The following is a 17,251-nucleotide window of genomic DNA, read 5'->3' as shown; positions in this document are numbered from 1 at the left end:
ATATTTATTATTACCAGCCTTCTCCCTTAGGGGCTTCTCGACTTGAGTCAGATTGCTTTAGGAGCTTACGAATTTTCTGGAAAAACTGGCCTTTCCGTGGTCATCTGGGCTATTTTATGTGGACACTGCTGTGATGTTTTTCTTTGAGGAGTGGATGGGGCTTTACTTTTACTTTTACTTAGAGCCAGGGCAGGGATTATTCTGACCTTTGAGAAGTAAAAGATTAAAAAACAAGTGACCATGAGCCAGAGTCACTGTGGGCGTTGCTCTGGTGTTTCATTCTTGCCGGGTTTCTGAAGTTGGTTCCCGGTTCAGGCTAGGGGAGCTCTTAGGAACACCGTGTGCTACCCCCGAGTGCCCTGATGTGGACGCACATAAATAACACAGATGTTAATATGTCTCTTCATTCATTGCCATGGTACAGGGGAAAGAACATGGGCTTTGAGTCTTGGGGACCTCAGTTTGAATCCTCACGCCACTTGCAGGCTGTGTTTCCACAGCTGTGAGTTGGGAAATTTATGAAAACAAAGCTAACAGTTATAGAATGCTTACTGTATGCTGGGAACTGTTCTTTTTACATATTAACTCATTGAATTGTTAAAAAGTTAATAAACTTTATTTTTTAAAGCAATATTAGGTTCATAGCAAAATTGAGCTACAAGTACAGAGTTTCCACATACCCTCTTCACCCTCCCCCCCACCAGCCTTCCCTGCTATGAACATCCCACACCACAGTGGTGTATTTGTTACACCTGATGAACCTACACTGACACATCATCATCACCCAAAGTCTGCAGTTTACATTAGGGTTCACTCTTGGTGTTGTACATTCTGTGGGTTTGGATAAATGTATAACGACATGCATCCATCATTGTAGTATCATATAGAGTAGTTTCACTGTCCTAAAAATCCTCTGTGCTCTGCTTATTCATCCCTCCCTTATCCCAGTCCTGACAACAGCTGATCTTTTTATTGTCTCCATAGTTTTACCTTTTCCAGGATGTCACAGAGTTGGAATCATATAGCCTTGTCAGATTGATTTCTTTCACTTAGTAATAAGCATTTGTTTCCTCTGTGTCTTTTCATGGCTTGATAGCTGGTTTCTGAATAATAATCCATTGTCTGGATGTACCACAGTTTAACCATTCAGCTACTGAAGGACATCTTGGTTGCTTATAAGTTTTAGCAATTATAAATAAAGCTGTTATATCCATGTGCAGGTTTTTGTGTGGATATAAGTTTTCAACTCCATTGGGTAAAGAACAAGGAGGACAATTGCTGGGTCATATGGGAAGAGTGTGTTTAGTTGTACAAGAAACTGCCAAACTGCATTATCAGAAAATCCACAAAAAACAAATGCTGGAGAAGGTGTGGAGAAAAGGGAACCCTTCTTGCACTGTTGGTGGGAATGTAAATTGATACAGCCACTATAGAGAACAGTATGGAGGTTCCTTAAAAAACTAAAAATAGAACTACCATATGACCCAGCAATCCCACTACTGGGCATATACCCAGAGAAAACCATAATTCAAAAAGACACATGCACCCTGATATTCATTGCAGCACTATTTACAATAGCCAGGACACGGAAGCAACCTAAATGCCCATTGACAGATGAATGGATAAAGAAGTTGTGGTACATATATACAACGGAATATTACTCAGCCTTAAAAAGGAACAAAATTGGGTCATTTGTAGAGACATGGATGGACCTAGAGACTGTCATACAGAGTGAAGTAAGTCAGAAAGAGAAAAACAAGTATCACATATTAACATATATATGCGGAACCTAGAAAAATGGTACAGATGAACCGGTTTGCAGGGCAGAAAGTGAGACACAAATGTAGAGAACAAACGTATGGACACCAAGGGGGGAAAGAGGGGCGGGGGGTGGGGGGGGTGGGATGAATTGGGAGATTGGGATTGACATGTACACACTAATATGTATAACACAGATAACTAATAAGAACCTGCTATATAAAAAATAAATTAATTAAAAGAAAAACCCCAAACTGCCAAACTGTCTTCCACAGTGGCTGTGCCATTGTGCGTTCCCACCTGCAACGAATGAGCGTTCCTGTTGCCCCACATTCCCACCAGCATTTGGTGTTGCCAGTGTTCTGGAGTTTGGCCTTTCTATTAGGTGTGTAATAGTACCTCGTTGTTTTAATTTGCAATTCTCTATGACACATGATGTAGAGTATTTTTTCAAATGCTTATTTGCCATCTGTATATCTTCTTTGGTGAAGTGACTGTTCAGGTCTTTGGCCCATTTTTAAATCAGATTGTTTGTTTTCTTATTGATGCTTTTTAAGAGTTCTTTTTTTATTTTGGATAACATTTCTTTATTAGACGTGTCTTTTTTTTTTTTTTTTTTTTGTTACGTGGGCCTCTCACTGTTGTGGCCTCTCCCCTTGCGGAGCACAGGCTCCGGACGCACAGGCTCAGCAGCCATGGCTCACGGGCCTAGCCGCTCTGCGGCATGTGGGATCTTCCCGGACCGGGGCACGAACCCGTGTCCCCTGCATCGGCAGGCGGACTCTCAACCACTGCGCCACCAGGGAAGCCCTAGACGTGTCTTTTGCAAATATTTTCTCCCAGTCTGTGGCCTGTCGTCTCGTTCTCTTGACATTGTCCTTTACGGAGCAGAAGTTTTTAATTTTAATGAGGTCCAGCTTACCAGTTCCTTCTTTTATAAATGTCCTTGGTGTTGTATGCAAAAAATCATTGCCGTAGCCAAGGTCATCTAGGTTTCCTCCTATGGTATCGTCTAGCAGTTTTGTGTATTTGTCTTTTACATTTAGGTCTATGAGTCATTTTAATTTTTGTGAAGGGTGTAAGGTCTGTGTTTAGACTCTCTCTTTTTGCCTGTGGTTGTCCAGCTGTTCCAGCAACATTTGTTGAAAACACTAAACGCATTTGATTTTCAAAATAAACTTTGAGGCAGGCATTATTAGCCCACTTTTTCAGATAAAGAAACTGAGGCACAGAGAGGTTTTGTGAGTCACCCAGAGTAACACAGCTAGACTTGACCGAGCTGGAATTTGAACCCAGGCAACCTGGCTCCCGAGTCCATGCACTCAATCCCTATCTATAAAAATAATGTCTCCCTCAGGGACTTCACTGGTGGTCCAGTGGTTAAGACTTTGCCTTCCAATGCAGGGGTGCGGGTTTGATCCATGGTCGGGGAGCTAAGATCCCACATGCCTCGTGGCCAAAAAACCAAAAAATATAAAACAGAAGCAATATTGTAACAAATTCAATAAAGGCTTTAAAAATGGTCCACATCAAAAAAATCTTTAAAAAAATGTCTCCCTCATACGTTTGTTGTGAGGAATAGAGATAGTGTCCAGCACCTAGTAGCTGCTCAGAAAGCAATAGTGATAGTCATTGTCCTACTTAGCTTCCAAGGTTCCGCTCAAATGTCATGTCCTCAGAGCAGCTTTCTTTCATTCCTCCAGCTAAATAAGCCATCCATTATAGCGTCATCTCATCATCCAAGGGATGACAGTGTGGTGAATCCCACTGCAGTCAAATTTCACTACCAGCCCCCGCTCTCACCATGTGAGTTCCCTGGAGAGAGGCTCCAGGTCTGATAGCTCTATGTCCCTCAGAGTCTGCTGCACTTGGCACTTAGCAGGATCTCAGTAAAAGTGTGCTGCATTGAGTTTGGGTTACATGCTATTCCTTTATCCAAAATGCATACTCTGGGTTTGGTCTGTTCCTCAGGATCTCGCAGTTCTTACTCAGCTCTTAGCTCCTGAGCCCCCTTGCTTGAACCTTCCCTGGTCTGTCAGGCTGGGCCACCCCTGCCAGAAGTTCCTGGTTGGGCTGTTTATGGAGGCAGCTGCCCTTGTCTGCTACACCCTTTTACCTGCACCACCCCACTCAGTTTCTTCCACTTTCTGGGGTACCTCCCTTCAGTATGGACACTGTCCGTAGAAATGCCCACCTCTCTCTCTCAGCTCAAGGCATAGCACCTATCTTGGAGGTCTGGTCTCTAAATGTCTCTGGCCTCTTCCAGAAAGTCTAAAATTCCTTCTCAATGGGTAGAGCAGCTCACCCGACATTGACAGGACATGAGGACCCAGGGGCAGACCTCATTCCAAAGAGTTTCTGAAAGCTGTTAATCTTGGCATTGCTGGACTCCTTTGGGGAGTGAGTGCCATTTATGGCTATGACTCCCGGGCCTTGGCTCATCCCTTAGGCAGCTCCACCTGAGGCAGGGCTCTCTCAGGCCAAGCCACCAGGAGGCTGTGTCCACCTTGGGGAGTACATTCTTCCAGTGCCACCTTGGGCACGGCTGGCAGTGCCTGCTTTGGACTAGGCCATCTGGCATCCTCCAGCAGCACCCTATGTCTGTCTCTGCAGAGCCACCCTGGGAAGATGTGGCCCGCGAGGCTCAGTTGTTCTCTCTGGACAGCACTGTCCTGGGCAGCACCCTCTTGGACACAGCCAGCAGAGTCCACCAGTGCCTGCCGAGGACAGAGCCTGTTCTATACATTCAGCATGACCCCGGGGCCTGCCCTGGGCACGCTCAGCAGCCCCCAGTGCCCAGTGCAGACAGGACCCCCAGGCAGGGCCTCTCGGACCCGGACCGAGGCCTCCAGGGCAGCTCCCGGTGCCCGCCTGGCCCGCTCTGGAGGCGCGCCCAGGCGCTGCCAGGAAGGCCGGCCGTTTATCCCCGGAGCCGCCAGCAGGGAGCTCCCTTTCGGCTCGGCTCATGCGGCCGCGGGGGGCGGCGCTGCGCTGCGCCGTGCTGAGCTCCTGCCGGGACCGGGCCGGGGCCGCTGGATGCCGCGTCTCCGCTCCTGCTGCCTGCCGGGCGGGCTCCGGCGGCCGGTGAGTGCGGGGCGGCGGGGGTGGCCGCTCGTTAGCGGGCCGGGCCCGGGGTGGGGGGGCGGCGGGGCGGGCTCGGGCCGGGAAGGCGGGCGGGCGGCGGGGCCCGCCGGCTCCTCCTCCTCCCCTGTGCCCTGGAAGCGGCGGCCCGGACTCCCGGCTCCGGTCCCTGGCCGTGCCGCGCAGCTCGGCGCCGGGACGCGGGGCCGACCGGGAGGGGGGCGGGAGGGCGAGCTTCGGCCCCTTTTGCCATCTCGAGGGGCGGGGGGAGACCGGACAGGGTGGCCTTCAGTTTGGGGGGGTGTTCGGGGCTCGGGGGAGCCCAGGTGGCCCCGAGCTGCGGGGTGGAGGCTGCAGCCTGGGGGGTAGGGGGCTTCTCGAGGCCAGGCCCAGGCCCCCCAGACAGACTGACGGACCGAGGCTCTGAGGAAGGCAGCGGGGAAGGCGAGCACCTCCACCGAGCCCTTTATCCCTCCCAGCGGCCTTCACCCTTTCATTGCCAGGCCGACACCGGACTCCTCTCAAAGGAGCAGCTGCCAGACAGCTGGCAAAACAATGGAGACCCTGCTTCCCTGGGCCCCCTCCCCTTGGGACAGAAGACGGGGGTCGGGTGGGTGAACGGTAGGCTTTGGGGATTAGGGCGTGCCAGCTGTCCCCTGCGAATGGCTGCTCACCTCACCTCTCCCTGCCAAGGGGTGGGGTGCGTGTGGGAACGTTGGACTGCCTGCCCCAGGCCTCTGGGAGAGACTGCCCTGATGCCCCGCCCTGCGAACCTGTCATGCCAGTTGCTTCGCCAATGGGAAGGGGAGATGGTAAGGTTCGCTGCCCCCCACCCCCTTGTTGGGGGTGCCGCTGGTACCAAGCCTGGTGAGGCGTGGGTCCTGTTCCTGGCTAAGGCCTGCAGGGACACACCGCACATTGGAGCTTTGTTTGGGGGTAGGGGTGCAGTGGGGGAATGGGGGTGTCACCCTGTTGCAAGGCATGTGTGTCCTGCTGATTAGTTGGAAAGGCTGCCGGCCAGAATGAGCTGGCGGGGAGGGTGAGGATGGGGGAGGCTGCCAGTTCGTTTTTTAAGCGGTACTCCTTTTGCCTGGTCCCTTGGCCAATGGGGCATGTGTTTGGCAGTGTCCTCATGGTTTGTGTTCATGTAGGGAGGCCTGGGATGGTGCTTCCTGGGAAGAGCTTTCCTGCCTAGGGCCTTCCTGCCCTCAGATGGTCCCCCCAAATCATGGAATTGGATTCCCTCCCCTCTTCACCTTGCCAATGATTTATGTAGGTTCGTTTCGTCTTTTGGAGTGCCTAGCATGTCTGCGGCTGAGGAGGCCTAGTAAATCCCCCTATGAAGAGGGAACGGTGCTGAGTGTGTATGCACTGCGGCCATGCTGGAAGGGACTGAAGGTTGTCCAGGTGATTAAGAGCAAGAACACCTTAGCAAGACTTTGAACCTAGAGGTTCAAGCTGCCTTTCCATGTGCTTACCAGGTCTGGAGCCCTTTTCTTGGGCAGGTTGGTATCCTGTTGTCATGGCAACGGAGTTGGCCTTGCCTCATGTTCCCCACCCTATGAACTCAGGGGCTACTTTCTAGTTGGAGATATTGAAAGTTGCTCTCTCGAGGTCTCTGGTTTCCGGACAGGCCTCACTGGCTCTTTGTCAGTGGTCTGCCACCTCCTCAGCTTCCCCTCTGTCCTCTTGTGATGAGGACTTTCCAGGAAACATCCTCCTGGTTGCTGGACATGACTGGTTATATATAGCTTTGGGTGGAGGTGTGCTTGTACATTTGGGGTTGGGAACCCTGGAGTTGGGGCCTCAATTCCAGGAAGATGATGGGGGAAGCTATTGTGTTGGGGGGTTAGGGGAATGAGAAGTGTCACAGGTGGGAGTGGAGGGTGGGTGAGGAAGCAGTAGAATGCTGATGATCACTTCCTGTGGGAGCTTTGAGCTTTGGACAGTCGCTGACCTGGCACCTGGCAGCTCTGAATATCTAGTTTGTTTACTCCTGTCTGCTGGCCTGACTCAGGTGCCAGGGTGTGTGCCCGAGGGCTTCCTCTCATGATCCAGGCTCTCCTCAGAAAACTTCAGGTGGATTGTGCCCTTCCTGACTCCTGCCTGGTCCCTCAACCTCACTGCCTGGCAGTCTGGGCAGCCAGCCTGTTGCCTGGAGCCCGCTTCACTGGCCTAGCTTGAGGCTGCTCATTGAGGGGTGCATGTGTCTTCAGAAGCTGGGCCTGAAAACTCCAGGGTCCCCCAGTGGCAGGTACTTGAAGGTGGACTGGGAGGGGCAGAAGTGGAGCTTGTGTGAAAGGGAGAATCCACCCTCTTAGGTGGAGCAGGGAGTTGTTGGAACTCAGGAAGGCTTGATTCAGACTTGCTGTGTCACAGGTCTCCAGGGCAGCAGGGCTGTTCTTACTCCTTCTCAACCAGAGGTCTGTCCCCAGCCAGACCTCCCTCACCTGGAGTGGATACCACAGACTGGAGCCAGAGCATCCATGTGAGCAGGGTCCTGTTGGTGGCCCTGAGCCCCAGGCCTTGTCCTAGGCCTCTCCTGGGTGTGGTGGGTAAAGCTGAGGGGCTCTGGCCTGATATAGTTTAAAGGTTTGAGGGGTTGGGAGGGCCCAGCCCACCCTGTGCTATGATTAACAGGTTTCCCCAGGACTTGGGTTGGGGGCTTGATGGAGCTTTTAAGTTCTGCTTTGGGTCAGGCCCCGGGGTTCTTTAAGATCTGCTCACTGCACCTCACCCCCCATCACCATTTTCTGAGGCAGCCTGAATTAGAGGGTGGGGTGGTGCAGTAGTGGGAACTGGATTGGGAAAGGTGGGGAGCAGACTTGGAAACCCCCGCACCCTCCGCCCCTCACTTTCCTGCCCTTTCTCTTGAGGTAGGAATTGTGTGGCTTGTAAATTATCCACATTCCCTTGACATTTCAAATAGTTTACAGTCAGGCCGCAGTTTAAATTGTGGACTGATGACTTTACAGGGCCCAGGGCCCTTTCTCGCAGCCAGGTACTTTATAGTCACTTACAAGGAATTATTTTTGTTATTCTCTAGTATTCAGAGATGTTGGATAATGGGCTGTAGGTCACACAGCAAATCAGAGGGAGAGCGGGATTAGAACCTCAGGTTTGTGGTTGAGCAGAATACCTCTTCAGCGAAGCCCAAGTCTGAAGTCTCAGGCCCATGGAGATTTTAGAGTTGAAAAAGCCGAGGTCTAGAGAGAGGACGGGACTTGCTCAAGGTCACACAGGAGGTGGGGGTGTTGGAGTGTTAGCGCCCAGCGGGCGGCGGCAGGCCCTGCGGGGGGCCAAGGAGGTGCATCTGAAAGAGCCGCCGCCGGGGACCTGGCCGGGCTGCTGACACGTCTCCCGCTCCCGTTTCTCCCGGGGCCTGCGGGATTGTTGCGTTCCAGGGGAGACGGTATCGCAGCGGAGGCGCCGCGGGGCTGCGTCTGCGCCGGCCTGGCTGCCTGGAGGTGCCGAGGGCCGATGGTTCCCGGCGCTGCGGCGGGCAGGGCAGGGAGCCGGCGGCCGAGCGGCCGGGCCGGCTGATGTCATGTGAGAAGCGTGCAGACGGAGTGAGTGAGCACACCTGGAGCCAGAGAAGCTCCATGTGACCTGGCAGTGGGTCATGGGCCGCGGTGGGGCTCAGCAGGACCGCCGGCAAGAAGCTCCACGGCGGCGGCGGCGGCGACAGGCGTCACCCTGCGCTGCCCGGGCCGGGCGAGCCCCGCTGGGCCACTCGTGCAATTCCTCGGTCCGGGCGGCCGAGCGCCCCATCAAGGCCTCGGGGCGGTAGGAAACGGCCGCTCAGGGAGGTCAGAGGCCAAGGGAGAGAGGCCGGCTCTCTTGGGAAAGTATTTCCTTTGTATTTATTTATGAGTGTGGTCGAGGGTGGGAGGACTGGCCGTTTTAAGTATACACCCACAGCAGCCAAGTCTGGGCGCCCTTGTCTTGGGATTCTAATGTTATAGTTTCCATTTCCTGGGGTTTCTACTTTGCCAGCTGCAGGGTGACCCATTTAAATCTGTCCCCGCTTAAAGCCACAAGACACTAGTGAGATCTATTTTAACCAAGTCCCCCAAGTCACGGAAACATTTTCAAAGCATGAGATGGCCAGCTTCGAACTTGTCGTTGCAAACCCGTTTACAGCTTTAATGCCAAATGGATTGCTTATTACTTTGTCACACCTTCCTTTTTTCTTCTTTGATCTTTAAAATCACAAAAGTAACATGATAAAAAAAAGGTTTTATCTGTAGCAAGTCTACGAGGTAGAAAGCTGAAGTGTTACCCCTCTTTGCCATTATTCCACAGAGAAAAATCACTGATATATTTGTGTAACGGATCTTTCCAGACTGTTTTTTAAAAGCTTGTTATGAATATTTTATATATTATGTATTTATAGTTTAATACTTATATAAATAGAATTTTCTATAAATTTTCTTTCTGTGGGAAATAAAGGGCATGAAGAAAAGTAGAAGAAAAATTATACATAATCCCACTATCTAAAGCCCCCAGGCTTAAGTGTACACACACACATACCCCTACCAGCTAAATATTCTCACTGTCAATAAATTTTTAAATGTAGACAAAACACAAGTCTGCTTTGACCCTTCCAAAATCCTTGTCTCTTCCCCAGAGCATACATTTTTCTATGCATATGCAAATATTATACATAATGTGCATGTATATGTATGTACACATATACGTAGTTTAAACAATTTTAGTAAAAATTGTATACTATCTGGCAACTTTGTTTTTTCACTTAACAACATAGTATAGAATCTTTCCAGGTCAGTATACACAAATCTACCTCATACTTTTTTTTTTTTTTTTTTTTTTTTTGCGGTACGCAGGCCTCTCTCTGTTGTGGCCTCTCCCGTTGCGGGGCACAGGCTCCGGATGCGCAGGCTCCGGACACGCAGGCTCAGGGGCCATGGCTCACGGGCCCAGCCGCTCCGCGGCATGTGGGATCTTCCCAGACTGGGGCACGAACCCGTGTCCCCTGCATCGGCAGGCGGACTTTCAACCACTGCGCCACCAGGGAAGCCCTACCTCATTCTTTTAAGTAACTGCTAAGTTCTATAATTTAGCCACTCCCCTAGTGATGGACTTTTATAGAGACAGAATTTTGCTATTATGAAATAGCAAAGATTAGCCATGTTTATTGTGCTGCAAAGATTAGCTATGTTTATTGTGTGAATGTATCTATAGATGTCCTATAAATGGAATGGCCCTGTCAAAGAATATGTACCTTTAAATATTTTCGTAGATACCACACACTTGCCCTCCTTTTATCAACTTATATTCCCAGCAACACATTTGGGACACCCTGCTTCTCATCCTCTGATTGATGTTAGCTTGGTAGTTTTTACTAAACTGCTAAGTGAACTCAGTATACCTCTGTTTTATTTCACACAGCTGTGACTATTACTCAGGCTGAATACCTGTTCATGTTTGTTGGCCATTTGTATTTCTGCATCTATGAATTGCCTCTCCTTATCTTGGCAGTAGTGATATGGGGCCTCTGGACTCGAGCCAGTGTGATCCAGCTTGGCCGTGTGCTAACTGGATCGCCTTCACTTCTTTGGGCTTTACTTTCCATATACAAAGGTTCTGTAGAGCATTAAGATTGTATGTCTAGACTTATTTTAGTCATATGTGTGCTGATAGTCATTTGTGTACTTTATTATCCTCTCTACCATCCCATTAAATGGCATGAATGTGCCTTGCTACCACTGGGTACCATTCTTGAGGACTTAGTCTGGTCTAGGCATTATATGAAGGGCATATATACATATTTCATTTAATTCCAATGCCTTACGTGGTAGGTACTATTACTTCCATTTAAAAAATGGGAAAATAGAGGCACAGAGACTTTAAGTGACTTGCCCAAGATTGCATCGCTGTTAACCCGAATTTGTTTTCAGCTTTGTTACCTGTCATCTGAAGCCTAAACTCTTTCATGGGTTTTATTTATCTTTATATCCCCTACATTTAGTAGGTGCTTGATAAATACATACTTTTCCCAACATTTTATCACAAGGCCCTGCAAACATTTAGAAAAGTTAAAGAGTTTTACAGTGAACACCCCATCTCCTAGACTCTACAGTGAACGTTTTACTATCCTTGTTTATCACATCTTTATCCCTTGATCCAACCCTCAAGGCATCTTATATTTTTGATGCATCTCAGAGTAAATTTCAGACACCAACGTACGTTGCCCCCAATACGTTAGCATACATATCATTAGCTAGAGTTCGATATTTGTTTACCGTTCTTTTCTTCTTTTGAGTGAATATTTCATACAATGAAATGCACTAATCTTATGTGCACTATTTGATGACAATTGACAAAATGTATACATCTGTCAACCCAAACCCTTATCAAGATATGTAACATGAACATTACCCCGGAAAGTTCCCTCATGCCCTTTCTCAGGTAATCCCCACTCCCACTCCACCCCCACTTCCCAGAGGTAACCACTGTTCTGATTTTTTTTCACCGTGGGTTACTTTTGCCTATACTAGAAATGCATATGAAAAGTACCATACCAGTATGTCGAAGTCTTCTTTTACAGTCACTTAACGGATGTTTTTGAGATTCATCCCTATTGTGTGTATCAGTAGTAGTTTCCTTTTTACTGCTGAGTAGTATTCCATGATATGAATATGTAAATTGTTTCTCCTGTTGATGAATGGATAGCTGCATACTTGAATTGAAAGGTCCTTGCCCTCAAAATGCTTTCTGTCTTAAAGTACTAAAGCAGCTGAGTTGACTGATTCAGTGGTACTTTGCTTTGATTTGGGGGATAGTAGGGTCAAGATGATTTAGATACGTACCCTAATTTACACACAGACCTTCCCTCCACTTAAAATTAGGAAAGGCCTCCTGGAGTAGGGTGAGGGGTGAAAGGCAGAGAAGGAGGTCAGAAAAACTGTAAGGTCACCTTCGGTGTGGGGGGTAAGAGACGAAGGGGAGGCAGGTAGAAACTGCAGCTTGGAATGGGGGTGGGGAGGTAGTGATTGCTGCTGGAGACTTTGGACCTAAGGACCGGAGATGCGGGAAAGTCCAAGGTCCACAGGAGGTTGACAGAGCCCAGGTCTCTGGCGAATTGGGCTCTGAGATGCATAGGAGCAGCTGCAGCTATACTGCAGGTCTGACCCTGGAGGGGGAGGTTGCAGGTAGCTCTAGACATGTGACACAGGAGAGAACCCAGGCCACAGCCAGGCCTGGCAATTGTAGGGACAACAGTGGGGAAGGGGTACCTTGTGAGCTGTGTAGATAACAGTGGCAGGACAGGGCTGATGAGGGAAGGGCTGAAATGGACCTAGCCTCAAAGGCCTCAGGGTTGGGATGAGAGGGGTGACTTTGGCAGAAAGTTAATAAATAACCTATGTCCACAAGAGACTTAAATATTTGGAATTTTATAGCTAGAAGAGACCTAGATCATCCAGTCCAACCTTGAGCAAAGTGACAGGCTCAAGGTCCCCTAGCGATTTGTTGGCAGATCCGGGCCTAGATACCAGATCTTCTAACATTTCCTGCCAGCACTATCCCCCTGTGCTGCTGCTGTGACTGTTGTTTCTGCCTGATGCAATGACAGTGAGGGACAAGCTTTTGCCAAGACAGCCCAAAGATTCTAGAATTCTGGGGGCTCTTTTCCGTTGATACTGCTCAGATGTCTAGTCCCCAGCAAAGAGCCAGCACTGGGTAAGGATTGCAGAGTGAGAATTGGAGACCATAAAAGGTGTCTTGGTGGGATAGCATTGTAGGCGGTTTGGTTCTCTGTGGTTGGGCTGAGGCTGAGATACTGGTTTGTTCCCTCCAAGTCCCCAAGATGGGTTTCTTTCTTCATTTCCCCCACATGTCCCCCTGGAGCCATCTTCTAAACTAGCCTTTTAAGAGAGTGCAGGTAGTGATGGATGAGAGGTAAGGTGAGCAGTGACCAACCAAAGATCCTGCATCCTAGCATATGGTAGGTCTGTCCATATCCCCATCAGCGTTCAGGAGGAGAGGGAGAGACCCCCTATATTAAAGTAGAGCCCTGAAGAGAGGATGCCTGTTGCTGGGCCCCCCTTCACCCTGAATCAGTCCAGGCTCAGCTAGCCGAGGCTGTCCCTGGCTTTGCACTTCTCGGGCCCTAGATTTCCTGTCTTCCCACTCCCAGGTACTGTGCTTGGAACACTAAGAACTAAAAAGTTCAGAGGGAACTTTGTTTTACCAGGTAGGAATGGAGGTCAGAGGGGGAGAGGGATGCCTGCTAGGTCCACAGGGAACCAGTGACTGGGCCAGATCTCCCACCTCTTTGGATATGCTCTATAACTCAAGAGTTCTCTAGAACTGCACTGCCCAATCCAGTAGCCGCAAGCACAGGGCTGTTGAATACTTGAAATGTGGTTTGTCTGAATTGAGATGTGCTCTAAGTGTTAAATGTGCACTGGATTTCGAAGACTTAATACGGAAAAGAGAATGTAAAATATCTCAATATTTTTTACATAGGTTACATGTTGAGATGACAATATTTTGGATATCTACATTAATAAAGTATATTGTTAAAGTTAATTTTAACCGTTTCTTTTTATCTTTTTTAATATGGCTGCTAGAAAGTTTACAATTCCACATATGACTTGAATTATATTTCTTGTGGACAGCGCTGCTCTAGAAAGGATACTCTGATCTCTCAGGGGCCACGTGGGTCAGGGTGCTGGGCAGGGGGAAAGCAGTTAGCCAGTACCCCGGGGCCCTTGGGCGCTTCTGGCCTTGATGCCTTCCTAGGCATTGTACCTGGGTTGGGGGTCCTTCTCAGTAGAACTGGGGGGCCTGGAAGGCCCTGCTTGGTTGTGGCAGTGGGGTACACAGAAAGAAAAGGCCTCTCCAGGGCTTGGAAAGAGCTCGCTGCTTGCTGCAAGGGGTAAGCTTGTAGGTCTTGTGTCTAGAACTCAAGAGCGGGAGGCCTTCATGGAGAAAGAAAAAAGTACATTTAATTTCTAATTAGGTGGTACAGCCTCCTTCTTGTTCCCTGCTGGTTAGAACAAGGAAGGCTCTCTCAACTCCACCCCACCAGGTTTTTCTCCATCCTGTCCCCAGATGGGTGTGCCTAGGGGTGGGAGTAGGTTGGCGCCCTAGGCGCATAAGCCCTGGAGCTGGGGTTTTCTCTCAGGCTGCCATGACTTTCTTCCTGAGGCTATATTTAGGTGTTGGTCTGGGGAAAAGGATGTGAGCTTTTCAGGATCCTGTTTATCCAGCAGACCCCACGCCCACCCCCACCTTGCAGCTGTCTGTCCTCTATTCAGTCTGGAACTTCCCCTTACCTCCCTCCCTGCTTCACTTTGGGCGCCCAGGCCCTAGAAAGAAAACAACATTTGCCATTGAATCCTGCGGTCACTGCCTACTAGCTGTGTGACAACTAACATATACTTAATTTTCTGAGCCCTGTTTTCTCATTTGTAAAGTAGAGATGATGATAACTACCTTGCAGGGATGCTGTGAGGTTCAAATGAGATAGTGTGTGTAAAGTGCCTGGCATTATGCCTGGCGAGTGGCAGTCATTAAATAAGTGTTGGTTCTTTGAGATCTTCTGTCAGGCAGTGGCTAAGGCTGCTGCTCTAGGGGTAGCAGGTTTAGGAAAGAGCCCAGTAGCATGTGATGCCTGTTGCCTTAATGGACATTGGCTATGGGGAGGTGATGGTGCACAGAGTCCATTTCCTTTTTGCTTTGTGTTTGAATCTTTTTTTTTAATATTTATCTATCTATTTATTTTATTTTGGGCTGTGTTGGGTCTTAGTTGTGGCACGCAGGCTTCTCTCTAGTTGTGTCGTGTGGGCTCAGTAGTTGCGGTGCACGGGCTTAGTTGCCCTGCAGTGTGTGATCTTAGTTCACCGACCGAACCCGCGTCCCCTGCATTGGAAGGTGGATTCTTTTTTTTTAATTTAAAAAAAAATTATTTATTTTATTTATTTAATTTTAGCTGTGTTGGGTCTTCGTTGCTGTGCGCGGGCTTTTCTTCTCTAGTTGCGGTGAGCGGGGACTACTCTTCGTTGTGGTGTGTGGGCTTCTCATTGCAGTGGCTTTTCTTTTTTTTTTTTTTTTTAGTATTTTTATTTACTTATTTGGTTGTGCCTGGTCTTAGTTGTGGCAGGCAGGCTCCTTTGTTGCGGCTCGCGCGGTGGCTTCTCTTGTGGAGCACGGGCTCTAGGCGCGTGGGCTCTAGAACGCAGGCTCAGTCATTGTGGCGCACGGGCTTAGTTGCATGTGGGATCTTCCCAGACCAGGGCTCGAACCCGTGTCCCCTGCATTGGCAGGTGGATTCTTAACCACTGCACCACCAGGGAAGCCCCGGAAGGTGGATTCTTAACCACTGGACCACCAGGGAAGTCCCTTGCTTTTGAATCTTAAGTCAGACCCCAAGTTGGCTTGATGGCATCCTCTAACCAGGAGGTTAGATCTCCCAGATGCCACCACCATGCACACCTAAGCTTGGGTCTTTCAGGGATTACAGAAAATGACAGACTTTGGAGTCTGGGCTTTTATAAGCTGATCTAAACCTCGTTCCCGTATTTGTAAAATGGGGGTAATGACGGACCTACCCATAGCAGTGTTGTGAAGATCGCCTTAATTGAGACAGTACTGTGTAAAACGGAGCACCTGGCACATAGCTGGCGCTCAGTGAGGGAAGGCTGTGCTCATTAGCTGGCCGTGTCTGGATTGGAGACACAGAAAGAGGCTCTGCTCGAATAACCTTTCTCTCTGTTTCTGTTTGCAGCAGCAAGGTGGGGCACGAAGGCCCTGTGCTGAGCACCCGTAATCCTCTGGGGGGCCACCCCTAAAAATAACACCCCACCATGTTTAACCTAATGAAGAAAGACAAGGACAAGGATGGCACGCGGAAGGAGAAGAAGGAGAAAAAGGAGAAGAAGGAGCGGATGTCAGCAGCGGAGCTGCGGAGCCTGGAAGAGATGAGCCTGAGGCGTGGCTTCTTCAACCTGAACCGCTCCTCCAAGCGTGACTCGAAGGCACGCTTGGAAATCTCCAACCCCATCCCCATCAAGGTGGCCAGCAGCTCCGACCTGCACCTGACTGACATCGACTCCGACAGCAACAGGGGCAGTGTCATCCTGGACTCGGGCCACCTGAGCACAGCCAGCTCCAGCGATGACCTCAAGGGTGAGGAAGGCAGCTTACGGGGCTCGGTGCTGCAGCGGGCAGCCAAGTTCGGCTCCCTGGCCAAGCAGAACTCACAGATGATTGTCAAGCGCTTCTCCTTCTCCCAGCGCAGCCGAGATGAGAGCGCCTCAGAAACCTCCACCCCCTCAGAGCACTCTGCCGCCCCGTCTCCACAGGTGGAGGTGAGGACCCTAGAGGGACAGCTGATGCAGCATCCTGGCCCAGGCATCCCTCGACCAGGACCTCGGTCCCGAGCCCCTGAGCTGGTGACTAAAAGGTTCCCGGCTGACCTGCGCTTGCCCCCCGTGGTGCCCCCGCTACCCCCTGCGCTCCGGGAACTGGAACTGCAGCGACGGCCCACGGGGGACTTTGGCTTCTCCCTGCGACGCACAACCATGCTGGATCGGGGCCCCGAGGGCCAGGTCTATCGGAGGGTGGTTCACTTTGCTGAGCCCGGCGCAGGCACCAAGGACCTGGCCCTGGGGCTGGTGCCGGGTGATCGTCTGGTGGAGATTAATGGGCACAATGTGGAGAGCAAGTCCAGGGATGAGATTGTGGAGATGATCCGGCAGTCTGGGGACAGCGTGCAGCTCAAGGTGCAGCCCATCCCGGAGCTCAGCGAGCTGAGTCGGAGCTGGCTGCGGAGCGGCGAGGGACCCCGCAGGGAGCCAGCCCATGTGAGTGTTGGCCTGGGCAGCCGGGGGTAAGCAGGGATTGGGGATGTTGGCATCTCCTGCGACTGTACCTGGGTGGATGCTTGGGGTACCCGGGAGCTACCGTCAGAGCCTAGCGAGAGTGTGACCGGTGAAGCCGTGCCACTCCTTGGGCTCCGGGACGACTTACCTGGCCTGTGGGGAGGAGTGACCTCAGAAGGTGTGATACACAGCGATACAAGCTTTATGATACCCTGGTAGGCTAATTTATCCTGAGCCCTAAATTGGGGCACGGGGGCTAACATGCGCCACTTCCAGATAGGAGACACTCTGGGCTACTACTAGTACAGACTGGTATCTGGACTAAAATATAGGATTTCCATTATTTAGATATAGGAGGTGAAAAAAAGAGAAATTATTTTAAATCAGGGCTTACATTGGTAGCTCCTGGGGAGATGACCTCAGGCCTCCTTTTACCCCTGAGTGACTGAGGAGCTGAATACCAGGTAAGGTTGCAGAGATAATCAGTGGCCAGATCATCGAAGACCTTGTAAATAATGGTAGGAGTTCAGATTTTATCCCAGTGAAACGGGACCATTGTA

At 50.2% G+C, this 17,251-nt stretch overlaps 1 protein-coding gene across 12 annotated transcripts in view; it reads left to right on the top strand.

Moving 5' to 3' along the window:
• Positions 1-4,739: 4,739 nt before the first annotated feature.
• MYO18A (myosin XVIIIA) overlaps positions 4,740-17,251 on the top strand; it is a 96,644-nt gene continuing 84,132 nt past the window's right edge. For 10 of the 12 annotated variants that reach the window (XM_081220028.1, XM_081220026.1, XM_081220025.1 and 7 more), the window contains exons 1-2: positions 4,740-4,842; positions 15,596-16,673. In XM_081220028.1, the coding sequence (XP_081076154.1) occupies positions 15,675-16,673 (999 nt within the window). In that variant the 5' untranslated portion in view covers positions 4,740-4,842; positions 15,596-15,674. Of the gene's footprint in view, positions 4,843-5,216; positions 5,652-8,389; positions 8,409-15,595; positions 16,674-17,251 lie in introns of those variants that run through there. The other 2 variants (XM_081220022.1, XM_081220023.1) reach the window with 2 other exon arrangements.

Source organism: Mesoplodon bidens (assembly GCF_964165515.1).
Source record: "Mesoplodon bidens genome assembly, chromosome: 19".
In the NCBI taxonomy this organism is placed as follows: domain Eukaryota; kingdom Metazoa; phylum Chordata; class Mammalia; order Artiodactyla; family Ziphiidae; genus Mesoplodon; species Mesoplodon bidens.
This window is presented reverse-complemented; position numbering and strand designations above follow the sequence as displayed.